This window comes from Salvelinus sp. IW2-2015, linkage group LG13 (genome assembly GCF_002910315.2).
Source record: "Salvelinus sp. IW2-2015 linkage group LG13, ASM291031v2, whole genome shotgun sequence".
Lineage (NCBI taxonomy): Eukaryota > Metazoa > Chordata > Actinopteri > Salmoniformes > Salmonidae > Salvelinus > Salvelinus sp. IW2-2015.
This window is the reverse complement of record NC_036853.1, coordinates 1,986,955-2,013,413: the sequence shown is the minus strand read 5'-3', so window position 1 is coordinate 2,013,413 and position 26,459 is coordinate 1,986,955. Positions and strand designations below refer to the sequence as shown.

The following is a 26,459-nucleotide window of genomic DNA, read 5'->3' as shown; positions in this document are numbered from 1 at the left end:
AACAATGTATTTATCTAGTACTGGCAGAGTACACCACTAACAACAACTACTACTAACTACTAACAATGCATTTATCTAGTACTGGCAGAGTACACTACTAACAACTACTACTAACAATTAATTTATCTAGTACTGGTTGAGTACACTACTAACAATACACTTCCCCAAATAAAGGATCAGCAAACTGAAATCAGTTAAGGGAAGAAAATTGAAAAACTGTGGCGAAAATTGTTTGTCCTGAAAATTACTAACAAGTCAATCATTTAGCACTAAACTGATGTGAAAGTCAGACAGAGATACTCACTGGTGGTACATCCGCAGGACATCGTACAGGTAATCCTTTTCTGCCTCATTGTCAATGAGCAGCTCCACCTAGACAACACAGACATCTTCATCATCCTCTATCACAGACAAGATAGCAGCTGCCACAGTCGGGGAAAGCTGCAGACTCTTACTGACATATCCCTCTCAGCTGTGGTCCTTTCACCATTTCAGGGTACATGCACTCTAGCCCTAGGTGTGTGTGTGTGTGTGTGTGTGTGTGTGTGTGTGTGTGTGTGTGTGTGTGTGTGTGTCTTACCTTGTAACGACTGAACTGCTGCAGAAAGGTTGAGGAAGCGCTTGGGCCAGTCATTAATGTAGCCCATATCCTTCATTAAGGAACATTGTCTATGTGTGAGTGCCTCAGTGTGTGTGTGTGCGTGTGTGTGCGTGCCCGTGTATATGTTTGCTGTGTTTGTGTGCCTATAAAAGCATTAGCATCTATTGTTGATGCTGGTGGCCGAAGGCCAGGTAGCTTTCCCTCTTTCTAGATCCTTTCTCCTGTGAAGTGACCGGCCCTCACTAGGACTCTGGGCTGGGAGCCACTCTTATGCCACAGGACTGGGGAGAGGGAGTGAGGGAGTGAGATGGAGGGGGGAGGTTGGAGGGAGGTTTGGAATAGTGAGGTGAGCAGTATAACCTTACAGTACAACCCTGAGACAAGAGGTCCTCCACCATACAAAAAAAGTCTCTCTCTCACACACAGTACAGCTAACCTTGTGGGGACACAAAATTCAGTCCCATTCAAAATCTTATTTTCCCTAACCCCAACCCTAAAGCCTAACCTTAACCCTAAACCTAACCCTGGCTCCTAACCCCAAAACTAAAAGAAACTCTAGCTCCTAACCCTAATTCTAGCCTAACCCTAAACCCCCTAGAAATAGCATTTGACCTTGTGGGGACTAACAAAATGTCAAATGTTTATTTGTTTACTATTCTTGTGGGGACTTCTGGTCCCCACAAGCATAGTTAAACACATCCACACACACACACAATCAAGCACACACACACCTAGATACACATTACCGCACAAAAGCACAAACATGCAAAGGTTGATGGGTGTATGCCGGTGTGTTTATAGTGTCGTAAAGCTCTCTGACTCGACATTGAGAGACAGGGTAAGCAATGTGACTATGTGCAGACTTTGGCCCCATAAACTGATGAAGCCGATCATAAAGCACCACCCACAGACCACTGGGTAGTCTGGGAACATGGACCAACACACAGCTTATGTTATAACTGAAGTTCTCTTGTGCTCTCTAAACATTTAAACTCCCTTTTCTCAAACATCCAACAAWGCCCAGGGGTGAATACAACACACATTAATGTCAAATCAGCAATAATAGAGATTAAAGGGCCCACTTCAATCCAACATTAGCCTATATTCCCCTCTAAAAGACAAATAAAATGAGTCTGCTGCTCATACCTGCCTGCCTACCTGCTCTCTCCGTCTCTAAATTCTGCTGTAAATTGTCCCTTCCTTTCTGCATGGCTGAACATCCCTGACACTCTCTAAATGATCAAAAGGGGAGCGACCCAGTGACAACCTACAACATTGAGGCCAGATAGCTCAGGATCCACATTACAGAGGACTGAAAACAMCCAAATGTATCACGTTCCCTTTACACCGTTTCTGTTTTGACATTATTAACCTGCATTTGGGAAATGAACAATTGTATGCCCTACAATTAATTTTTATATATTTATTTAACTAGGCTAGTCAGTCAAGAACAAACTTATTTACAATGACGGCCTACCCCGGCCCAATCTAACCAACGACGCTGGGCCAATTGTGCGCCGCCCTATGGGACTCCCAATCAGGCCGATTTGATACGCCAGGATCGACCAGGGTCTGTAGTGATGCCTCTAGCACTGAATGCAGTGCCCTAGACCGCGCTTCACTCGGGAGCCCACCTACTGTTCTTTGTAGTGAATTGCAACACTGTGTGACTGGCGGACTTCTGCATTTCATTTATTTCATTGCATCACTGGTATATACAGTTGAAGTCAGAAGTTTACATACACCTTAGCCAAATCATTTAAACTCAGTTTTTCACAATTCCTGACATTTAATCCTAGTAAAAATTCCCTGTCTAGGTCAGTTAGGATCACCACTTATTTTAAGAATGTGAAATGTCAGAATAATAGTTGAGAGAATGATTTATTTCAGCTTTTATTTCTTTCATCACAATCCCAGTGGGTCAAGAGTTACATACACTCAATTAGTATTTGGTAGCATTGCCTTTCAATTGTTTAACTTGGGTCAAATGTTTCAGGTAGCCTTCCACAAGCTTCCCACAAATAGTTGGGTGAATTTTGGCCCATTCCTCCTGACAGAGCTGGTGCAACTGAGTCAGGTCTGTAGGCCGCCTTGCTCGCACACGCATTTTAAGTTCTGCCCACAATTTTTCTATGGATTGAGGTCAGGGCTTTGTGATGGCCACTCCAATACCTTGACTTTGTTGTCCTTAGAGCCACAACTTTGGAAGTATGCTTGGGGTCATTGTCTAATTGGAAGACCATTTGAACCAAGCTTTAACTTCTTGACTGATGTCTTGAGATGTTGCTTCAATATATTCACATAATTTTCCTCCCTCATGATGCCATCTATTTTGTGAAGTGCACCAGTCCCTCCTGCAGCAAAGCACCCCCACACATGATGCTGCCACCCCCGTCTTCACGGTTGGTAGGTGTTTTTCGGCTGCAAGCATCCCCCTTTTCCTCCAAACATAATGTGGCATTATGGCCAAACAGTCTATTTTTTCATCAGACAGAGGACATTTCTCAAAAGTACATCTTTGTCCCGTGCAGTTGCAAACCGTAGTCTGGCTTTTTGTGGGTTTTGGAGCAGTGGCTTCTTCCTTGCTGAGCCCTTTCGGTTATGTCTGATATAGGACTTGTTTTACTGTGGATGTAGACACTTTGTACCTGTTTCCTCCAGCATCTTCACAAGGTCCTTTGCTGTTGTTCTGGATTGATTTGTACTTTTCGCACCATCATCTCTAGAGACAGAAGGTCTCCTCCTGAGCGGTATGACGGCTGCGTGGTCCCATGGTGTTTATACTTGCTACTATTGTTTGTACATATGAACGTGGTACCTTCAGGCATTTGGAAATTGCTCCCAAGGATGAATCAGACTTGTGGAGGTCTACAATTTTGGAGGTGGAGGTCTTGGCTGATTTTCTTTGATTTTCCCATGATGTCAAGCAAAGAGGCACTGAGCTTGAAAGCAGGCCTTGAAATACATCCACAGCTACACCTCCAATTGACTCAAATGATGTCAATCAGAAGCTTCTAAAGCCATGACATAATTTTCTGGAATTTTCCAAGTTGTTTAAAGGCACAGTCAACTTAGTGTATGTAAACTTCTGACCCACTGGAATTGTGATACAGTGAATTATAAGTGAAATAATCTGTCTATGAACAATTGTTGGAAAAATTACTTGTCATAGACAAAGTAGGTGTCCTAACCGAGTTTGTTAACAAGAAATTTGTGGAGTGGTTTAAAAACAGGTTAATGACTCCAACCTAAATGTATGTAAACTTCTGACTTTAACTGTACGTGTTGGATCAAGAATGACCAACAAACAAAAAATATGTTGGAAAACCCAGAACTTTCTGCAATACACACAGTGCACAACAACTAACCAATCAAGAAYGCCAACACACATATTTTTGTCATCATGATATACTTTAGCCTAGCTTACCTGTACAGACTCTTTGGACAATCTAAATGTATGTTACTGTATAGCACATACACACATACAGTGTTAAAAAGGAATATATGAAATTAAATATCCTTACATATGAGGGAACAACGTTTTAATCTTACAGATAATGAAGTTGTATAACACACAAACAGTCTAATTTCTCAATTGTGAAATAAAGGATGAAACAATGCAATAAAAATCGAAGACAAAACATATSTTAGTCCGATACTAATTACTTCTCAATACCTATCAAGACATATTAAATGTAAAGGCAGCTGTGTAAAAGCGTTACCCCAACAGGGTTCAGAGTACATCATACCGTGATAACAGCCAAAGAGAAATGAAACAGCAATTGCTTTACTTAACACATTATGCAAATATTTCATTATTAAGTTATTACCTTGTGCCTAAATTCTCGAGCTACTTTTCGTTCCATTTTCGACCAAAAAAAACGGTGCTACCAACTGGCGTTCAATCGTCCTGTGTGCGACAGTTCCCTACCAAAAGTGGCGCTACCGATAATGAACGCTGGGTAGTAGATGAGTGACACCAGGGGCCCTATTTCGAGAATAGCACTGGGTAACAGATGCTCAGGCGCAGGTCTAGGATCAGCGTACACTCCCCAAATCATAACCTCAATTGATAGGGTAATGAATACAAAACTGGCCTTATATCAGTGTCTAGTCCAGGGGCAAATAATCATAGCCTTATGCCACCTCCTCTACTACTACTGTAGAGTTAGGTTATTGTAACATATGATAAACTAGTGCCTGTGGCAATTACGTTTCAGGCTTAATTGTCTATGACAAAGAAAAAACTTTGTTAGGCTTATATATCAGGCTTATATATCACTATTTCCTTATGTATGCTACCGTAAAACAGTGCGGAAGCTGGTGCAGAAGTCCAGCCGGTCACACCGTGTTTYAATTCACTTCAAAGAACAGTAGGTGGCGGTAAAGCATCGCTACTCGAATCTCACTGCACTTTTTTTTCTCCGAAGAAAGACTATGTAAACTTCCGGGATCTAAAGAGGCAGACAGTTTGAAGTTTCATGAAACAGTGAAAGGTACTGGAAAACGAATGTCAATATTTAAWACAGATTTAGAATCATTGTTGAAATATTGCCATCGGATATGGCACGCAAACCTTTTGTACTGTTATCCATCTGTGTTAGCTATCTTACGCAAGCTAATTTGAGACTTGTTTATGAAGTGAGTGCACCGTTGTTCTAGCTGGCAACTCACTTTGTTAGAACGAACTAGCAAGCTATTATATTTCATAAATACAGTGAATAGACACAGATCGCCACCTAGCTAGGTAACCAAGTGGGACCAGTGGTGGTAGCCAGCTGCAGTTACGTTAGCAGTTTCAAACTCCCCGCGTCCTTTTCCACGCAGGCGCTTAGCAACGACGGGAAGGAGAGCGGCCATTCTCAATTTGGGAATTACATTGTTTCGCGAAGTCATGTGGGCGAACACCCAACAAGTATCATGGCACAAGTCACAACAACAGATAACTGCTAACGTTATACTTTTTWAATTGTTTTATTGAACCTTTATTTAACTAGGCAAGTAAGTTAAGAASAAATTCTTATTTACAATTACGGCCAAACCCGGACAATGCTGGGCCAATTGTACGCTGCCCTATGGGACTCCCAATCACGATGCAGCCTGGATAATAACCAGGGACTGCAGTGACGCCTCTTGCACTGAGATGTAGTGCCTTAGACCGCTGCGCCACTCGGGATGCCCTACCTAAAACCTCCCAGGCTTTCGCACATATCATAACAATCATTTAACTGYGTCTCAAATTGAACAATAAATGTGTTGCAGGTCAACATGATGGAGTCACCTCCAACAAAAGACCGGTAAGTAAAGGCTACCTATTGTGTTGTTTAATTGTTTCCTCTATCAGATTACAGAATTGTAGTGACCACATCTATTGTGTCTAATCTCATTATTGTGTCTAATCTCCCTACGGCTCCTACTTTAATCTGACTAAGGAATTGTTCCTAGATTGGTTTTATCTTTGTTAGCTTAGTGGGATAATTTCCTCCCTTCTGGGTTGTCTTCCCTTCCAGGCAGACAGACCGCACCCTTGGGGTGGAGGACTCTCCCCTGCCCCCCATCACTGAGCGCCTGGCCTACCTGCGCCCCTCCAGAGAGCTGCTGGAGTTCTACAGGGGGAAGATCGCCCAGTTTGATGGAGAACACGATGACCTGATGCAGATGCTGGAGAAGTACAGAGGCACCACAGAGGACCAGGTGAACTGTGTGTGTGTGTGTGTGTGGGTGCGGGGGGTGCACCCATGCAGACAGAGCAACTGATGGGTGTGTGCTAATCCCCCTGTCTCTCCCTGCCCTCCCAGCACAAGCTGCAGTGGGAGGTGCGACAGCGCGAAGGGGAGATATCTGAGCTGCAGAAGGCTTTGAGTGACATGCAGGTGTACCTCTTCCAGGAGAGGGAACAGGCGCTGCGTCTGTACGCAGAGAATGACAGACTCAAGATCAGGTGAGCCCTCATTTGATTCACAATTACACTTTACAATTGCTATTGACATTTCCAGCTTTACAAGAAAAATACAGGTTTTCTATTGTCTTTGTGTTCAGAGAGCTGGAGGACAGGAAGAAAATCCAGCACCTGTTAGCCCTGGTGGGGCCAGACACTGGGGAGATCACCTACTTCCACCGTGACCCTCCACACAAGGTCAGGGGTCACAGTTCCACTTCAGGAAACTTAATTCTAATTCAAATAAGACTATTGTCTTATTTGACATTACATGCTTTCGGAAAGGGATCTATATCTAGTTGGCGACTTACATGACTATTGCCTGTCTGTCTACTGTGCTGTAGGTTAGCATAGCCCAGAAGGAACTAGAGCCCAGAATTCTGGATCATCGGAAGATGGCAAAGTCAAGAACTGGATCTGCAAAAGGTTGAAGAAAATTCTCTGTTTTCGTGATTTGATAATTATATTTTAGGGGTATACATATTTAGATGTATCTGTTGGTTTGAGATATTGCAGAAGGTTTATAAGTAAAATCATTCACGGTGGCATTTGATCAGGGCCGACCCCAGGCATAAGCGACATAGGCGACCATCGGGGTCTCAACTTACTGTTGAGTGTTAGAATAGTAGRATACACAAGGTGCAATTTCAAAATGTGGTTGTGCATCAGCAGCTTTTCTCTCATGTCAGTCACTGACARTCACTCAATTRGTCCATGTCAACTAAAATGTTTTAGATTGGTAAGTTAGTCTAGCCAGCTATCTAAACTTCTAGTAATCATGGTTGAATTACAGACCGGGCATCCAGGGTACGTGCCCAGGGGCCCTGACCTCCAGGGGGTCCCCATTTTTKATTTTGTTATTCACTCTTCACTCAGATATCATATCAACATGGTATAAGTCATGGCACAATGTGTAGAATTGCAGGAAATTAGCTGTAAAACTGCACATTTTCTCTCTGACCAATGCAGAAACGAGTAGAATACCATAACATTTTTTATAAAATAGCAAAATCTTCCCTCCGTCCCATGGCAAAAATGTGTGAGGGGGCCTCCCAACAAAACGTTGCCTAAGGCCCCAAAAGACCAGGGCTGGCCCTGCATTTGATTTTTTTTTTCATCTCATAACAATTTTCTCTACCTAAGAGTTCTTCCCTATGTAAGATAAAGATCTTCCCTATGTAAGATAAACCTAMGCCTAAGGAGGGGAGCTACTAAAATCTAATTTAGTAAGTAGGATTACAGTGGGCTCTTAGCGCTAATCAGTTTACGGAAATGTGGAATAATCTGTCTTGGGAGTGCAATATTTCCCTGACTGTGCCACTTAGCCTTGTTTCTGTCTGTGAGCAGAGGGAAGCCGGACATCCAGATCAGAGGGAGTGGTGAATGGAGGAAGCCCAGAGCAGTACAGAAGAGACAACCAGACCTTACTACTACAGGTAGTACGACACACACACTCAAAAGCAACTAATTTAGCTCCTTGAACACTATTGAACTGGTGTAATGTGCAGGTGGAGGCACTGCAGGCTCAGATGGAGGAGCAGACTCGTTTGTCCAAAGAGCAGGTGGAGTCTCTGCTGGAGGACAGGAGAATCCACGTGGAGGAGGGACAGGTCCAGCACCAGAGAGACCAGGACCGCATCACCGTACTCACTGACAAGTATGCAAACTACCTACTATACTCTACTGCACTCTTCATATCACTACTACATTTCATATTCCTCCACCCCACATACTGTACCACCAAATGATGTATAGAGAGAGATGTCTCGACTAGAGGCCAGGACTGCATCACTACTCTCACTGTCAGTGGCTTCACATCAGGGATGGACATGAGTACTCCAACTGACGTCAAAACTCTATCATCAACCAGAGATCAAAATTAGKACTTGAAGACAACTTTAATTTGCTTTGATTTTAGTGTTCCATTTGTTCATGTGCATTTGCGGGGCACAACAAAAAATAAACCAAGCCAATCATCACGTAGTTCTTCTCTCTAAATTCCCTTTCCCCTCTGTCTCACTCAATCAATTGTGTTCCGACCCATTCCTCTACACACACATGYTGAGTGCGTACACAAGCGCCCGTTAGGTGTACAGAAATACAGTCGTTTCAGAAAGTATTCGTAGCGCGACTTATTCCACATTTTGTTGTTAAAGCCTGAATTCAAAATAGATTAAATCAATTTTCTCACCCATCTACACACAATACACCATATTGACAGTGAACATATGTTTTTTTTTTTTTAATGTTAGCAAATTTAAATTAGATATTTCTTTATTTTTAAAACATGTTTTCACTTTGTCATCATGGGGTATTTTTATTGTGTGTAGATGGGAGGAAAATGTATCTAATCCATTTTTAATTCAGGGTGTAACAACAAAGTGGAATAAGTCGAGGGATATGAATAGTTTCTGAAGGCACTGTAAATGCCTATACAGAAGTTTAATCACAAATAAAAAATGGGCTGGTTGACTGACTGAAGTAGGGAAATATCTGTTCCAACAACGAGCGCTGAAATAATTGCGTCCTGTCTTTTCTGCTTAGGCTACTTTCTGAAGAGCTACTGCCATTTAGAATTGGTTAGCCCAGATTATAATCCCCCTGAACATAGATGGTAAAACTAGAACAAGCATATTTTCATCAGAATCATTAAGCTTAGGCCTACTCACCAAACGGATGTTGTGGCTGTAATTCATCCCCATGCMGTGTTCAATKTGGAATTGTTAATCCATYTGTACAATTCCAAAGAACAGGCAGAATAAACTAAATTGAACGTCTGTATATTGAAAATAAGACATGTTTTGGTTTATAACCCTGAACTTTGAACTCGTCAAATTGAGCCCCGTTTCAAATGATCACTCTTTGAGAGTAACTGTTTTGACTGTTTCAATGATGTATATAAACCCTGGTGGTGATGCTATGTATTGGCCATTAAGAGGCTTTGAAGCCTCTTGGGAGAAACTTTCAGAAGGACAACCAGCTCTGCAGCACACCAATTAGGCCTTTATTGTAGAGTGGCCAGATGGAAGCCACTCCTCAGTTAAAGGCTCATGAAAGCCYGCCCAAAAAGCACCTAAAGACTCTCAGACCATGAGAAACAAGATTCTCTGGTCTGATGAAACYGAGATTGAACTATTTTGCCTGAATGCCAAGTGTCACGTCTGGYGGAAACCTGGCMGGCACCATCCCTACGGTGAAGCATGGAGSTGGCAGCATCATGYTGTGGGGATGTTTTTCAGCTGCAGGGACTGGGAGACTAGTCAGAATWGAGGGAAATATGAACAGAGCAACCTGCTCCAGACCGCTCAGTACCTCAGACTGAAGTGAAGGTTCACCTTCCAACAGGACAACAACCCTAAGCATACAGCCAAGACAACGCAAGAGTGGCTTTTTCGGGACAAGTCTCTGAATGTCCTTGAGTGGCCCAGCCAGAGCCCGGACTTGAACCCGATCGAACATCTCTGGAGAGACCTGAAAATAGCTGTGTGTCCCCATCCAAACTTGAGAGGATTTGGGGAGAAACTCCCCAAATACAGGTGTGCCAAGCTTGTAGTGTCATACCCAAAAAGACTCGAGGCTGTAATCGCTGCCAAAGGTGCTTCAACAAAGTACTGAGTAAAGCGTCTGAATACTTATGTAAATGTAATATTCCCCCCCCCCCAAAACAAATGGTACAAATTTGTAAACATTTCTAAAAACCTGTTTTTGCTTTGTCATTATGGGATAGTGTGTGTAGGTTGATGAAGTGGGAAAAAACAATGTAATCAGATTTAGAATAAGACTGTAACCTAAAAAAAATATAGAAAAACTCAAGGGGTCTGAATACTTTCCGAAGGCACTTTATTACATCGTTTTTTTGTATAAAAGTGTTGTCTTGACTGTAATAAGGGCTCAGGAAATGAGTGTCTTGTCTGCTACAAGAAAGTGTCACTGCTGAGGTTACTGCCTTTTTGAAGTTTGTGTTCCATAATATAATGTAACTAGTTGATATTACAGTTTCAATAAMTTAATCTTAAATGGCACTTGTTTTTTATATTGAATGAATATACACTGAATATACAAATCTATAAGAACACCTGTACTGGGCCTCCCGAGAGGYGCAGCATCGCAGTGCTAGAGGCGTCACTACAGACCCGGGTTCGATTCCGTGGGAAGCATTGGAGTCAACATGGGCCAGCATCCCTGTGGATGCTTTTGACATCTTGTCCTGCCCCAACAAATTGAGGCTGTTCTGAGGGAAAAAGAGGGGGTGCAACACAATATTAGGAATGTGTTCTTTATTTTTGGCATACTCACTGTATATGGGGCAATTTGGATTTGTTATCCTGTAAAGGTTATGTTAAATTAGGCGTTGTTGGGATATAGATAAATGCGCATGTTTTTTTCCCAATGCGGGCCTGAGTAAAAATCATCGGAGTACTCCCAACAGTCAAACAATTTAAAATGCCGATCCTAGTTCACATACCACTATCCTGAATACATGTTCTCTCCCTTCCTCTCTGTCCCGCTCCTTGTCCCTCTCTACTCTCCTTCCCAGGCTGGACCGAACCCAGAACCTGCTGTACGAGAGCACCAGGGACTTCCTACAGCTGAAGTTTGAGACGCGGGCCCACGAGAAGGGCTGGATGGTGGAGAAGGACCGGCTGCTGCGAGAGCTAGACTCAACCCAGGACCGTCTGAGGAAAGCCAGTGATGGTCACGGGAGGGAGCAGCCGGGACCAGGATCCAGAGGACACGGCAGCAGCATGGCTCTGCTTCTAACCCAGCCCCAGCCTGACACACAGCACGTCCACAGGGAGGAGCTCAGGGTGGGTAGTGGTACACATGCTTCAGATCAGAGGTCTTACATCATTGGGATCATGTCCCATCCAACACCTCAAAGAAAGGAGTGTGTCTCTTTTATTTTTTATTTTACATGAACAAGTGGTGTTAAAAGCGTTGTTGTGCCTAGGGCTGTTACGGTGACCATATTTCTGCCACACGGCAGTCACGATTCATGACCGCAGTCAAATTCCGCATGACCGTTGAGTCACGGTAACTAGGCTTCTCCAAAACGGTGCTCTGATGCCGCTGATGGTCATTAGTAGCCTACCAAACTTGCTAATGGCCTGGTACTCAGGGCTCTATTGTCTCTCTAATTACTCTGACATCAATGCAAATGCAGTCGAAAATCAAATCAAACACTTCATGAGTTTGAGCGGAATAGGATCACCTGTTGCGCACCGAGAGCCAGCTCCTCGKAGCTGGTTGATGCATGGAATGAAATAAGTGTTCTTATAAGCCCATGTTGCACAACATTTCTATAGGCTATGTAATTGCGTGTGAGAACCGTTTTGATGGCCTCTATTAAAAAGAGGAAGACCCCATCAGATTTCTATAGGCCTACTATATTTATTTATGAACTTTCCAAATATTAAGCACATTGCTTCGCTTTACAACCGGAGTAGCCTACCTACCTGGCTGGCATGAAAATGAACCGCGCGAAAAGCTCCCTTCAATCAGATGACGATAATAGCCCATTCTATATCAAAACTAATGTCACACACATGATTTAGTATATGTAAAGACAACATTACATTTAGAATAGTCTGACGGGTGAGAATATTATCACTTGTTAATGATGCCCAACGTGTGCAGTCAAAGGCAAGAAACAGAGCATGCATTTTGTGACTTTTTCATATCATAGTTGCCTGCATCATGAAGCCTAGCCCATGGGCCTATATGTTTTGAWAAGGTTTGTATTACAACTAAAATAGCCTAGCCTATAGGCCTATGACCCCTGGAACAGGGTTGGAGAGCCCATAGCCTAGACTCCTGGAACAGGGTTGGAGAGCCCAGAGCCTAGTGTAACAAGATTCCTGGAACAGGGTTGGAGAGCCCATAGCCTACAGAGCCTCTGTCAGAGTGACCATCGAGTTCTTGGTCACCTCCCTAACCAAGGTCCTTCTCCCCCGATTGCTCAGTTTGGCCAGGCATCCAGAGCTAGGAAGAGTCTTGGTGGTTCCAAACTTCTTCCATTTAAGAATGATGGAGGCCACTGTGTTCTTGGGGACCTACAATGCTGTATCAATGTTTTGGTACCCTTCCTCAGATCTTTGCCTCAACACAATCCTGTCTGAGCTCTACGGATAATTCCTTCGACCTCATGGCTTGGTGTTTGAACTGACATGCACTGTCAACTGTGGGACCTTATATAGACAGGTGTGTGCCTTTCCAAATCATGTCCAATCAATTGAATTTACCACAGGTGGACTCTAATCAAGTTGTAGAAACATCTCAAGGATGATCAATGGAAACAGGATGCAGCTGATCTCAGTTTCGAGTCTCATAGCAAAGGGTCTGAATACTTATGTAAAGCTATTTGTTTTTTATTTGTAATACATTTGCAAAAATGTATAACCTGTTTTCACTTTGTTATTATGAGGTATTGTGTGTAGATTGATTGCTTTTATTTCATCCATTTTAGAATAAGGCTGTAACGTAACAAAATGTGGAAAATTGGAAGGGGTCTAGATACTTTTCGAAWGCACTGTGTATATACAGTGCCTTTGGAAATTATTCAGACCTCTTGACTTTTTCCACATTTTGTTATGTTACAGCCTTATTCTAAAAATGRATTTCCTGTTGTGTTGTTGTGTCCTGCTATTTCCTGTGGCCCCAGACAGTGCAGGAAGAGCTGAAGCAGGCCCACCGCCTGGCTGAGATGTACAGGGAGCAGTGTGTTACCCTGGAGACAGACCTGGCTCAGATCAGAGAGGAGGGGGACATGGGCAGGGAGATTTTCAAGGTGCGTAGCCACGAATCCTTACAAGATATGAATAATTCTGACTACGCCATGTATATTTTGCTAAATTATTGTTTGTGTTATACATTGTGGTGTGTGTGGGTGTTTACTCCACTGTGTTTTGCTCATCTTTGTGTAGGATCGGTCAGACAAGATGGCGAAGCGTCTTCAGATGACGACCCAGCGGTACGAGGCCCTGGAGAAGAGGAGGGCCATGGAGGTGGAGGGCTTCAAGACCGACATCAAACACCTCCGGCAGAAACTCAAAGATGTGGAGAAACAGCTTTTCAAGGTGAGTAGCAGGTGAATGTTGTGTACCGAGGTGTGTTAGCTGTTGTATGTTTACTTAGCTTCTATGTGCAAGCTCATGTCTGGGTGTGGTATCTGTGTGTTTCAGGTCACCCTGAACGTGGGCCCGAATCAGGACCTGGCCATCCTACACGAAGTGCGTCAGACCAACGCTCGGACCAAGAAGGTCCAGGGGGAGCTGAAGACCCTGAAGGCCAAGATCTACGGCCTGGAGAACGACCTCCGATACAGCTGAGATTTTAAAAGCMCACTGGGGACTGGGGACCAGGGTACTGTTCAGTTGCCCACGCAACAGGAAATGTTTTGAAACTGAATAATTTAGCATTGTTGTTGGACAATTTAACTTAGGACTCCCGACTCATCATGATCCTGTATTCCCCCTTTGACATGCTAAGTGTGATTTTTTTTTTCATTTTTTTCTGACACCTGATATGAGAGGCACATGTGCTGCATATCTAAAATGTCTCACGATTTAGAATTATGTTTAGGTTTTAGGCCAAGGAGACCTGGGTGTGTATGACATGTCTTACATTTCCTATTACATTGATACAGTAATTAAATACAAACAGGACAAGATGAACAATGTGCACATAAAAGTTCATTCTAGACAAACTTGTTTTCCACTACTGATTTATCTATTGTGTGTTGCTATGAAAGACCGAGTGTGTGTTTCATTTTGATCAATAAAGATGTATTTTATAATTTATTGTAATAACTAGATTGACAATGCATGTTTACACGTCAAATGCACAACTAGGACATATAGATACATTAAACATGTTTGATGTTTCCTCAGAACAGAAACAGACCGCAATCAAAATCTCTAAATCGAAACTTTATTTTAGGAAAGAAAGTCCATTGGCTCAATTCGATGTAGAAATCGTCACTTCCATAAAATTGAGATGTGCGCAAGCGCGGTATGGGTTGACACTGACGGAAAGCAAGCTAGCCAAAGCGTGGCCATCTGTTATTCATATGGCAGCTTGCTATCAAGTTTAGTGATGGCACACTTTTCACTTTCTATTGTCGTGTATGATATAGCTAGCTATGTTGTTCCTATAGCTAGTTAGTGCTTGGTAGTGTGTAACGTTAATGCTGTTGTGTTTTTGTCTGTAGTGATTGTTTTAGCTAGCTTAAGCTTGCTAGCTAACGTTAGAGGAAATGGCAGAGTTACTGCAAAGATGTAACGTTTTGAAATTTGGTTGGCGACTCCTGAAATCAAGTCACGCAGGAGCAGGCAAACAACTTCATATCTCATCACAGAGTTACAGCAATGTAAGTCGAATGTTTCATTGTTGATTCTGGCTCGTTTATAGTTAGCTAGCTAACTAATTACCGAAATCAAACTTTGATTCAGTGTGGTCACTATTCACATTCCAGATAGCTAGCTACAAATCTCCGTTTCAAACGCACAGTTTTCCAATCCAAATGCCATTGACTGAATATTTTCACCCGAGTTGGCAAGATTAGCTAGACAGTTTCCCATTTGACACCTTTACACTTAGCTGTAATTAATTAGTCACAGTCCCTGCCAAGCCTGTGTCCTAAAATACCCTCCCAACCGGCTTTAACTTGAAAGAGCTGGTTGACAGGGACATAAAATAGTGCATGTAAACACACCACTAGGATGCAGTCTTTACCTGTCCTGTCCTTGGCTTGGACAACCCTTCTACAGAAGGGGACCAGTTCAGGACATTGCTGTTGAGTTGTTTAACTGTTACGTTGGTCGCTGTATCACTGCAGACTAATCCCACTACTAACCCACTTTAAAGGCCTACCATAAAGAAAATGAGGGTGGTCCGGTCCAGCATGTAGGCCTAAGGCCTATACACATACAAGGATGCAAGACCATTACCATAAACCATCGTCTCAAAGTCCACTGAAGAAAGGCTGCACGTCACACACCATTCATCTGTCTCCACAGGGCCACAACTTGTTCGGGCTCCTCTTCGACATCGATGGGGTGCTAGTGCGGGGCCGCACACCCATCCCTGCAGCCAAACAGATCTTTAGGAGCTTGGTGGACAGGAAGGGGAAGTACAAAGTGCCTGTGGTGTTTGTGACCAACGCAGGGAACTCTATGAGGCAGACCAAAGCTGAACAACTGTCTCACCTGCTGGAAGTGGAGGTGAGAGATGCGTCATATTGTCATATAGCACCAAACAATCCTGCACTAAAATCTGGGTCATACTGACATGTCTCACCTTCTGGAGGTGGAGGTCAGCGATGGATTTTGGTCATATTGTAACCAACAATCCTGGACTAACATCTGGGTTATATTGTCATATTGCACCCAACAMTCCTCCACTAACATCTGGGTTATATTGTCATGTTGCACCCAACAATCCTCCACTAACATCTGGGTCACATTGCACGCAACAATCCTGCACTAACTGGTTCTGTGCTTTACTGATTGTTTTGCTTGTGTTTTCCACCGCAGGTGTCTCCAGACCAGGTGATGCTGTCCCACAGTCCTTTGCGTATGTTCAGTCAGTATCACAACATGTGTGTGCTGGTGTCAGGCCAGGGCCCAGTGCTGGAGGTGGGCTCACAAGTATCCTTACTAATCTCCAGGCAGAGCAGTGATCATAGGGGTGACTCTTTCCATGACATTTGAAGAGAGATAGATTACCTATGTAACAGAGCAGCAGTGATCATAGGGGTGACTCTTTCCATGACATTTGAAGAGAGATAGATTACCTATGTAACAGAGCAGCAGTGATCATAGGGTGACTCTTTCCATGATATTTGAAGAGAGATAGATTACCTATGTAACAGAGCAGCAGTGATCATAGGGGTGACTCTTTCCATGACATTTGAAGAGAGATAGATTACCTATGTAACAGAGCAGCAGTGATCATAGGGGTGACTCTTTCCATGACATTTGAAGAGAGATAGATTACCTATGTAACAGAGCAGCAGTGATCATAGGGGTGACTCTTTCCATGACATTTGAAGAGAGATAGATTACCTATGTAACAGAGCAGCAGTGATCATAGGGGTGACGACTGTGAGATGTCTAGGGATATACACAACATTTCAGTAATTTAAAAGTGGTAAATAGCAATATACTATATATTTATATAAAGTCTCTATTGTCCTCTAAAAGGATATCCTTTCACAGCCAACTATGTCAACTGTACACTGAGATCAAAACTGATGGGCAGACTGTAATACAACAGAAGACATCTATTGAGCAAACTAAGCACACATTTGTTTTCCTGAGCCATTCAGTAACCCAAGAAATATGAGGTCTTTGTATAGATTTTGGCTTGAACTGTTTGGCAAACAGTAGGACAGTGAAAGGGGAAATCTGCAGTTTAAACAATTACAAAGCCCCCCATTGTTGCAGTAAACAGCTGAGGGATGGGGCTGGAGAATTGTAACCACTCTTCATAGACATAGTTTTTGATGCAAGGACTGACCATGATGATAAATTATAGTTTAAGCCATGTTTTGAGGCTTTAGTGTTTGTTTACAATTGCAAAGTTTACAAACAGTGGAGTAAAACAAGCCTCTATTTTGGGTTCTCATGGGGTAAGAGAGTTGAAAAAAAGCTCATGAGGCATTTATAAGTTATATTATTCAAGAATCAATGGGTATATCATTMATTTAAAAGTCCAATAATTTAAAAGTATTAAGTGCAGATTGTCCCTTAAATGGCAGGAAACCTTTTTAAATTCTCCTTGTCGTGCTACTCTCCCTTTATGAATGTGTTGCATTGTCTTGCTCTGTTTAATGTTCTGTTATTTTGAGTTTGACCTTAATCTATCCAACAACAGTCTGGGATTTCAGAATGTTGTGACCATAGACATGCTGAGGGATGCCTATCCGCTTCAGGACATGGTGGATCACAACAGAAGACCCAAAGACATGGTGAGGATTTAGTTGGAGGAGAAAGGGCGTGACTTGGATTGTGTTCAGCAGGAACAAACTAATAATGGTATGAAAGAGGAGAATGGAGAGCTAAATTAGACGTTTATGACGCATCAATTCTTATGCATTTACCATTCGTATCTCCAGCATGTTTACAGTGTTGAATTATCTTACAGGTTCCACCAAGTAAAGAGTTACCCCCGATAGAAGGTAATATATACAAATAATACAAAATATTTTGAAACTTACGGAAGATTGATTTTTGACTGACTGTCTTCAACATTGTTTTTTTTAGCCATCATTCTGTTTGGTGAGCCAGTCAGATGGGAGACCAACCTCCAGCTAATAATGGACGTGCTCTTAACCAATGGGAAGCCTGGGAATGCCCTGACAACACTGCAGTATCCTCACATTCCAGTGCTGGCCTGTAACATGGACCTGATGTGGGTAGCTGAGGCCAAGAACCCCAGGTGGGAACACACGCACTTCCACTCAGAGAATACCATCAAGGCAATTTAGGTCTTATAGCCAAATTGTTGTAAACAACAGAACATGTGTGTTGTAAATATCCCTGTTTGCTAGGTTTGGTCACGGTATGTTTCTGGTGTGTCTGGAGAGTCTGTATAAGAAGGTGACTGGCTGTGAGCTGAAGTATGATGCTCTGATCGGAAAGCCCAGTGTGGTGACCTATAACTATGCTGAGCTGCTCATCAGACAGCAGGCTGAGAGTCTGGGCTGGACTGAACCTGTGGAGAGACTCTACGCCATCGGGTGAGACTGCCTGCCTGGGTTACATACTGTTTACGCCATCGGGTGACTGCCTGCCCGCCCGGCATAGATACTGTTTCAATCTGTGTATTCCATCTTGACTAACTCAAGCCCCCTTAACWCTCTGCCTTCACTCCGTCTCTCCCTCAGTGACAACCCCATGGCAGACATCTACGGCGCCAACCTCTACAACCGCTACCTACAGTCCTGCCACCGCACCCGGGCCCTGATGCAGCTCGGAGGGGGGGAGCCTCAGAGCCAACCCCTGGAGGACCCCCACGAAATGACCTGTGCCGAGATGGGAGGGGTTACAGGGGCGTACGGGGGCGAGGAGCCCCTCCCTGTGGGGTGCAGCTCCATCCTGGTGTGTACGGGGGTGTACAGCCGGGACCAGCAGGAACTGCCCCCTGACCCCAGGCATACGGTTACAGAGCATCGGATCTTCCACGGTCACAGGGACTTCCGCTTTGACCCCAACCTGACCCAGCCATCCTTCATGGTGCAGGATGTGAAGGAGGCTGTGGAGCTGGTGTTCCAGCAGGAGGGATGGCCCCTGGAGTAGGGGCCTGAGTCTCAATACTGTCCTGTACCCTGGTCACAGCACTGCTTGCCAAGTCAATTAACAGCAGCTCAATGTCTGGGTCTCTGAGGCTGTGTTTACACAGGCAGCCCAATTCTGATTTATTTTCTTATCTTTTTCAGAGCTGATCTGATTAATCAAAAGACAAATGAGTGGCAAGAAAATCTAAATTGTGCCRCCTGTGTAAACACAGCCTCTCTTTGGTTAGGACAGGGTCTAAGAGTTCACATAGACCCCTCTGTGACCAAGAAACTTCAAAACGTCCTCAACTGCCTCACTCGGCCATGCTAGTACAGTCGCTCATACAGCGAATTACATCACAAGTCTAGAATGTCCATGCACATTTACCATACTGTACTGCCATTGAGATTTCCCTAACTTTTACATTTCTGTTGCGTGTCCTGTTCTAAGGAGTGTAGTATGCTGACTAGACCTGCCAAGTTCCGTGCACGAGCATTGCAAAATGTATGCATGTTATTCAATCAGTTCATCCAAACTGCACGCGGGCGTAGTCAGGTGCTAAAATAGAATTTTGGTATTTTAATCTGCGTGTCATGAACGCGTCTGGTGGGGAGAAACAAAATCAACATGTGCACGATGTTTGAATATGTAATGCTATCTGTTGTGGCTATCATGACTGTTTTCGGCTTGATGAATAATATTCTTAGTGGACTGAATACATGAAATACACTGTTGATAGGCCATTTACTTTACTGTAATGGGTTAGCTTTTACAATATATTTGTCTATCCAGGCTTGTAGCAGAATCACAGGAACAACTTCATGCAAGTGACCAGTTTAAGTCCAGGAATGTTCTTTGATGGACTCCACAATTGATGCAAGGCTAGTTGTTCCATTTACCATGAACTAAACATCTGACTGTTCAAGTAACGTTTGGAGCGTCTTACAATAGCCATTACCATGTGAAGGCAGGCAAAGCATTTTGTATTTTTTAAACAATTTATTTTTATGAGATTGTTATTGAGTGTTTTATGCAGGGATGTCAACATTTTTAGCTATGTTCAATTGGCCAAAAGTTCTGAGGGAAAGACATGTGACTGGAATTGTCATAAATGCAACACTGTATTTGACAAATTGAAGGACAATAAAGTGTTCACTGAAACCAGTCTTTCTCCCCCCCGGTCGTGGAAATTCAGTACTGAGAGACTTGGTAATTTCTTTAATATTGATTMATTGTTGTAATAATGAGACCGTTAGGCTGAGAGTTTGAATCATACAGACAATGCAGTTCATATACCCAGAATGCTTGGTTCTACCCCTCCCATATAGATTGGGGGGACACCATGAGCCAATCCTATCTGTATCTATACCCCCGACCCTGGCCTAATTTCCCAGGCCAGGATGTTTAAGAACCATTGAGGCCTTTATTCTACTCCTCTCTAACAGTCACAACCTCCCCACATCCTGTCCCTGGAAGGCCAGCTGTAGGTTTTATCACCGGGAAGCTAGAGTTGACACCATAAAACTCAGCATTAGCAGGAAATCTCACTGTTTAAGTAAATAATTGTTACATATCCAACAAATAAGGTGAATACATCATTCCCCCCCCATGTACGATAAGCCACAGGTGGCATGGGATACTTTTAACATTAAGTACTGGTAACAAGTGTTTGACTACTGGTACACTCAGTGGCAGTGATATTTGCCATTATCAGTAGAGTACTCATATCACATCCACACAATATAGTACACTCAGCCCCTATCCCGAAGCACACTTCTTGACAGCAGCTGTAGATGTAAGCCGTCGAAAACGAGTGGGCTTTGTTGCTTTACATCTACAAGGTCAAGTGTCAAGGGACTGTGTAGGCGATGTTGATTCCAGACAAGTTATCAGCACCACAAACCCTCTCCCACGCAATTCTCTCAACAACATGACTTCCTGTCTGTAGGATCGGCGCCATGGATTGGATGGGAGTTTGGGAAGATGTGTGGGGAGGCCTGTGAGTGTTGGTCTGTGACGGCGAGGCCGTTCCTCACCATCAGCTCCCGGGCCATGAGCATGAAGGCTGCCTCCACATTCTGGGCCTCCTTCGCAGAGGTCTCCAGGGCGGCCAGCGCACCCCTCCCCTCAGCCAGGGTACAGGCATCCTCAAACAGCACCTGTCTCTCCGACTGCCGGTCTGACTTGTTCCCTAGGAGAGAAGAGCAAAGGAAGTTACAGATGGAAATTTGTCTTTCTATTTTAGTTTCTGTTGATGAAAGTTGGTGTSAGACATTTCTCTCACCCGCCAGAAGATGAGCACCACATCTGTTATGTCATTAACAACTTAAGTAGGCTTTTTAACAGAGTTTATATAAAGCCATGTGTTTCCTGTGTCTCTCCCACCCACCAATGAGGATGAGCACAACGCTTGCAGCCCCGTCTTGTTCCACTTCCTGGATCCAGCGTGTCAAAGAGTCAAAGGTTGGCCGGCGTGTGATATCGTAGGCCACTATGGCGCCGTGGGCGCTGCGGTAATAACTCTGGGTGATTGAGCGGAAACGTTCCTGTCCAGCTGTGTCCCACACCTGCAGCTGAGGAGACGACACACACTTCAGCTGGAGAACACACACACACACACACTACACTAATTCCTTACACACACACTCAGCTAAGGAACAAAGTGTCCGTTGAAAAACCACCCCTAGCACTTTCCCCAAGATCGGTGAACATTCCCCTAAACACATTGGAAGGCCAGCTGGAGACCATATTGCTTACACCTATCCAGWCGTTTTGGCAAACACTTAACAGGGAAGCGACTGTGGGTTGTTTATTTACATACATCACTGTGGAGGAGAAACTGGTACAGGGAGGTTAGGCACTAATTCATGGACAAGATGTTAAGGTCCGAAATCATCTCCCTTCCCTTTTTCAAATACACAGACAAACATGCACCTAGAAAAACACTTATACCGTTCATACACTCAATTGTAGTCATTTGGCGTACACCCAGAAAATACACAGCGGGGCGATCAAATGTTGGTTAGACCACCCCTGTTCTTTTGACTATGAATAAGGATTTGCACTGTGTAAAGACAGTTGCGCTAGCTAGGCCTATTGACAAAACTGAAATAATGACACAGCAAAGACAACATGTCCTGTACGTATGATTGATTATCCTAGAAAGATAGAGAATGTACACATGCTTCTTACCTTGACCTTCCTGCCATTGATGAGCATGGTTCTGACGGTGAAATCCACCCCGATAGTGTTCTGCTGTTTCTCCATGAAGACACCAGATTTAAATCTCTGGACCACGCAGGTCTTCCCCACGTCTGAGTCTCCCACCAGGACAATCTTAAAGAGGAAGTCAAAGGAGTCGTCCTGCTCCGGCCCAGAGGACTGCATGGTAAGGGATCACCACAGGGCCAGTCAGACACCACTAAACTAGGGCCAGTCAGACACCACTAAACTAGGGCCAGTCAGACAGCACTAAACTAGGGCCAGGCTGAGATGCCCTGCAGCAGTGACAGAACTGGTTCTCTACTCTGTGCGTTGTTAGATGCATCAATAACAGTTGAAACTGTTGACAGAGATTGGTCACATCCTACTCAGAAACATGGGGAGAACTCTTCCTCAAGAGGAGCTAAAGAAGTACATGAATGTCCTACTTGAACTGTGTCCCTTTTACTCAGATTGTCTTGGGGAACTGAATAAACAAAACAAAAAAATGGTAGTTACGCAGAAAATACATTGCTGAAGAAGTATTGAAGATCAGGCTTCAGTAGTCTGTATCCTCTACAAGTGTTCCCTACTCGGCACCGCTTCAGTAGTCTGTATCCTCTACAAGTGTTCCCTACTCGGCCACCCGTTCAGTAGTCTGTATCCTCTACAAGTGTCCTACTCGCACCGGCTTCAGTAGTCTGTATCCTCTACAAGTGTTCCCTACTCGGCACCGCTTCAGTAGTCTGTATCCTCTACAAGTGTTCCCTACTCGGCCACGTCTTCAGTAGTCTGTATCCTCTACAATGTTTCCCTACTCGGCACCGCTTCAGTAGTCTGTATCCTCTACAAGTGTTCCTACTCGGCACCGCTTCAGTAGTCTGTATCCTCTACAAGTGTTCCCTACTCGGCACCGCTTCAGTAGTCTGTATCCTCTACAAGTGTTCCCTACTCGGCACCGCTTCAGTATCTGTATCCTCTACAAGTGTTCCTACTCGGCACCGCTTCAGTAGTCTGTATCCTCTACAAGTGTTCCCTACTCGCACCGCTTCAGTAGTCTGTATCCTCTACAAGTGTTCCCTACTCGGCACCGCTTTCAGTAGTCTGTATCCTCTACAAGTGTTCCCTACTCGGCACCTGCTTCAGTAGTCTGTATCCTCTACAAGTGTTCCCTACTCGGCACCGCTTCAGTAGTCTGTATCCTCTACAAGTGTTCCCTACTCGGCACCGCTTCAGTAGTCTGTATCCTCTACAAGTGTTCCCTACTCGGCACCGCTTCAGTAGTCTGTATCCTCTACAAGTGTTCCCTACTCGGCACCGCTTCAGTAGTCTGTATCCTCTACAAGTGTTCCCTACTCGGCACGCTTCAGTAGTCTGTATCCTCTACAAGTGTTCCCTACTCGGCACCGCGTTCAGTAGTCTGTATCCTCTACAAGTGTTCCCTACTCGGCACCGCTTCAGTAGTCTGTATCCTCTACAAGTGTTCCCTACTCGGCACCGCTTCAGTAGTCTGTATCCTCTACAAGTGTTCCCTACTCGGCACCGCTTCAGTAGTCTGTATCCTCTACAAGTGTTCCCTACTCGGCACCGCTTCAGTAGTCTGTATCCTCTACAAGTGTTCCCTACTCGCACCGCTTCAGTAGTCTGTATCCTCTACAAGTGTTCCCTACTCGGCACCGCTTCAGTAGTCTGTATCCTCTACAAGTGTTCCCTACTCGGCACCGCTTCAGTAGTCTGTATCCTCTACAAGTGTTCCCTACTCGGCACCGCTTCAGTAGTCTGTATCCTCTACAAGTGTTCCCTACTCGGCACCGCTTCAGTAGTCTGTATCCTCTACAAGTGTTCCCTACTCGGCACCGCTTCAGTAGTCTGTATCCTCTACAAGTGTTCCCTACTCGGCACCGCTTCAGTAGTCTGTATCCTCTACAAGTGTTCCCTACTCGGCACCGCTTCAGTAGTCTGTATCCTCTACAAGTGTTCCCTACTCCGTCACAGCTTCAGTAGTCTGTATCCTCTACAAGTGTTCCCTACTCGGCACCGCTTCAGTAGTCTGTATCCTCTACAAGTGTTCCCTACTCGGCACCGCTTCAGGTATTTCCTCAGGTGAGCTCATTACACACTAAATAAAATGTTGACCTCCAACAGATTCTGTCACAGTAGAAATAACATCACATATAACATGTTATTCCTCAATGTGCTGGAATTTTTAAATTTACATTTAGGATAGGTTGTATACATCCAAATCACTCACATTCTTTGTGCTCATTCCTCCAACTGCTTCCCTGTGCAGTTAGTGTACTTATGCCTCTCATACCATATCCCTCTCTCTACTCTGTTGTTCTCCCCACTCTCATTCGTTCACAGACCACTAAGGTACACCCCTTACCTTTCCTGGCAGGTGCGAATATCAGTTGCCTGGCCACCTGCACCGCTGCATCTTGGTAATTGTAGTTTTCTAGGCAAGGTCCAGGGTCTGTGAGGACAGGAAGGAGGGATTAGTCAGTGAGAAGTTTCTTGTTTATCAAGAAATCACATCTAAGACTTGTCTCTGGGTGCTTACAAGGCTCACTACTGTAGGTACACATCCTTCAACAGAGGGAATCACTCCTATAGCTGCTCCTGGAGAAATGGAACCACAACTCTTTTGTCTCGACAGGTGTCATTTGGACCCCAGCTGCATATAAAACACTGAGAAACACACACACGAAGACAGAGACACATGGGCTGCCCCTCTATCACTATTTGCCACCTCCTGACTGCGGTCAACAAACACATTCCAGTGCATTCAGAACCACACGATAAAGGCTAAGTATAGAGCAGGCAAAAACACAAGACAAACACGTAGGCCTTTACCAGTAAACATCTTGGGGGGGGTAGAGCAGATAGATTGTAGCTTCCATCAATGTAATTGTCTGCATCATTTCCAGTACTGTGTATATATATAAATATATATATTTCCCTTATATTTCCCAAAACCTGCCACCCCGCCCCTAATTGGAGGAAACTAATGGACAACAACACTAGGGCTTCTACTTCCAGCTTATATATACTATATACATTTTACGGACACAGTATATTTGACAAAAGTTATATTTTGTTTGTTTTTAATCCCATTCTTTAGCTACCCTCAACCCCTCCCATCTATATCTGACGAGCATCTAGTTTTGATTTCTATTTGCCATATATTTTTAACTGTGTTRTTTAACAAAAGTTCTGAACCCATTTACATTAACGGGCCCAGTATATTTTACATTAGTTATCTTGTTGTTTTTAAACATCTCGTTAATGAGGGCTGATTTAATTTAATCTGTGTAATGAATCCATTTGACCTCAATCCATACAATGACCTTCTTCCTCTCTCTACTGACACACTGGTTCGTTGTCATCTCAGCCCACAGAAGCACATGGACACAAGGCTGGACACAGAACAATGCATGTGAGTGAAAGGCACTGTGCACCATACCTGGCCACCATTTTGTTCTTCAGTGTGTGTGTCACATGATGGTTCCACATTAAGCACTGTAGCCTGAGGAATGTTTATCTTTCACCCACTGACACCATATCTCCTGTTATTGGCTACACACACACACACATCCTACTATTGACTACATGCACACAAACACCCACCCACTGACACCATATCTCCTGTTATTGACTAATATTCTACAGCTCTCTACTGATGTGACCATGTTAGCATTTTTGTTAGCATTTTTTCCCCACTGTATCTGAGAAATACAGTTTGGGGAGAATTCAGACTGGAGTTAAGCGTGTGTAAATGGAACTTCTTTCCCTTTTAATGAATCTTTTTTTGTACGGGTATTCTGACCTTGAATTTTATTATGGGCAACGCATGTGTCAGCCAGGTATTCATTTGGGGTGGAGCTTGCAGAAATTGAGGTGTGGCAGAGGTGTGTCAACAGATTCTGACCTTGACTTAATTCCCTCATAATTAGCATTCTCCACAAAGTGTATATGACACAATGACAACGCTAAACAAGGTGAAGACCGTTATGTTACCTCGTGGGCAGCCGGGTGCCTTGGGACTGGGTCCACTCTTGTCCTGCGCACAAAGCCATTTCTTAAACTTCCCCTCTGCTCTCTGTCTGCGCTCCCTATACTGGCTGCCTCCTCCTGTCACAACACAAGCGCTCCAACCTCAGGACCGGAAACATCTCATACTAGTTTCCATGGAAACCAAAGCTAATTTGTCAGAAACATTCAAACCCTAGTTCAAATGAACATTTACAGGAATTTGCCTTGCGTTAATTCAGTTCCACAAGTTCATATCAACTTGTATTCAGCAAACTGCAAAGCATTCAGCAAACTGCAAAGCATTCAGCAAACTGCTGTATTCTTCAATAACATGGTTTAGTTGTGTTGTTGCATGAGAGAGAAAATGGGAATATTTTGCAAATGGCTAACATGTCGATCTCTTCTAACA

The 26,459-nt window shown here is 43.9% G+C and overlaps 3 protein-coding genes and 1 pseudogene across 6 annotated transcripts; 2 read left to right on the top strand and 2 right to left on the bottom strand.

Annotated features, from left to right (window-relative positions):
- The window catches only part of LOC111971784 (harmonin-like), a 35,537-nt pseudogene extending 30,979 nt beyond the window's left edge, over window positions 1–4,558 (bottom strand).
- Window positions 4,559–5,028: 470 nt separating this feature from the next.
- Window positions 5,029–14,334, top strand: ccdc77 (coiled-coil domain containing 77). Its single transcript, XM_023999081.2, has 12 exons — window positions 5,029–5,097; window positions 5,864–5,898; window positions 6,112–6,295; window positions 6,400–6,542; window positions 6,641–6,737; window positions 6,884–6,965; window positions 7,887–7,975; window positions 8,048–8,196; window positions 11,077–11,347; window positions 13,201–13,326; window positions 13,463–13,615; window positions 13,721–14,334. The coding sequence occupies exons 2-12, from the start codon at window positions 5,870–5,872 to the stop codon at window positions 13,865–13,867; spliced, it is 1,470 nt and encodes a 489-aa protein (XP_023854849.1). The 5' UTR covers window positions 5,029–5,097; window positions 5,864–5,869; the 3' UTR covers window positions 13,868–14,334.
- Window positions 14,335–14,561: 227 nt separating this feature from the next.
- hdhd5 (haloacid dehalogenase like hydrolase domain containing 5) lies at window positions 14,562–19,496 on the top strand. Its single transcript, XM_023998754.3, is given in 9 exon segments — window positions 14,562–14,907; window positions 15,557–15,760; window positions 16,073–16,177; window positions 16,179–16,186; window positions 17,415–17,508; window positions 17,685–17,718; window positions 17,804–17,978; window positions 18,091–18,279; window positions 18,427–19,496. Coding segments are annotated over 9 exon segments (1,335 nt in total). The 5' UTR covers window positions 14,562–14,793; the 3' UTR covers window positions 18,839–19,496.
- A 1,142-nt stretch (window positions 19,497–20,638) lies between these two features.
- Window positions 20,639–24,665, bottom strand: LOC111971964 (ras-related protein Rab-19-like). 4 transcript variants are annotated; one of them, XM_023998757.2, is made up of 5 exons: window positions 24,579–24,665; window positions 24,405–24,491; window positions 22,010–22,198; window positions 21,207–21,390; window positions 20,639–21,008 (listed from the first exon to the last, which is right to left on the bottom strand). In XM_023998757.2, exons 3-5 carry the CDS (start codon window positions 22,082–22,084, stop codon window positions 20,740–20,742), a joined length of 528 nt encoding a protein of 175 aa, XP_023854525.1. In that variant the 5' UTR covers window positions 22,085–22,198; window positions 24,405–24,491; window positions 24,579–24,665; the 3' UTR covers window positions 20,639–20,739. The 4 variants fall into 4 exon arrangements, with proteins under 4 accessions (XP_023854525.1, XP_023854523.1, XP_023854524.1 ...); XM_023998755.2 differs by lacking the exons at window positions 24,405–24,491; window positions 24,579–24,665 and adding an exon at window positions 24,270–24,358; XM_023998756.2 differs by lacking the exons at window positions 24,405–24,491; window positions 24,579–24,665 and adding an exon at window positions 24,270–24,358 and having other exon boundaries at window positions 21,207–21,384.
- Window positions 24,666–26,459: the final 1,794 nt, after the last annotated feature.

Excerpts from the sequence above, each read along its gene's own strand:
- ccdc77 (XM_023999081.2), top strand. The coding sequence starts at position 5,870 with ATGATGGAGTCACCTCCAACAAAAGACCG. Across the intron at positions 5,899-6,111 it reads TCACCTCCAACAAAAGACCG|GCAGACAGACCGCACCCTTG; the intron begins GTAAGTAAAGGC and ends CTTCCCTTCCAG. Across the intron at positions 11,348-13,200 it reads TCCACAGGGAGGAGCTCAGG|ACAGTGCAGGAAGAGCTGAA; the intron begins GTGGGTAGTGGT and ends CTGTGGCCCCAG.
- LOC111971964 (XM_023998755.2), bottom strand. Across the intron at positions 21,391-22,009 it reads TCAATGGCAGGAAGGTCAAG|CTGCAGGTGTGGGACACAGC; the intron begins GTAAGAAGCATG and ends TCGTCTCCTCAG. Across the intron at positions 21,009-21,206 it reads CGTTGTGCTCATCCTCATTG|GGAACAAGTCAGACCGGCAG; the intron begins GTGGGTGGGAGA and ends CTTCTCTCCTAG.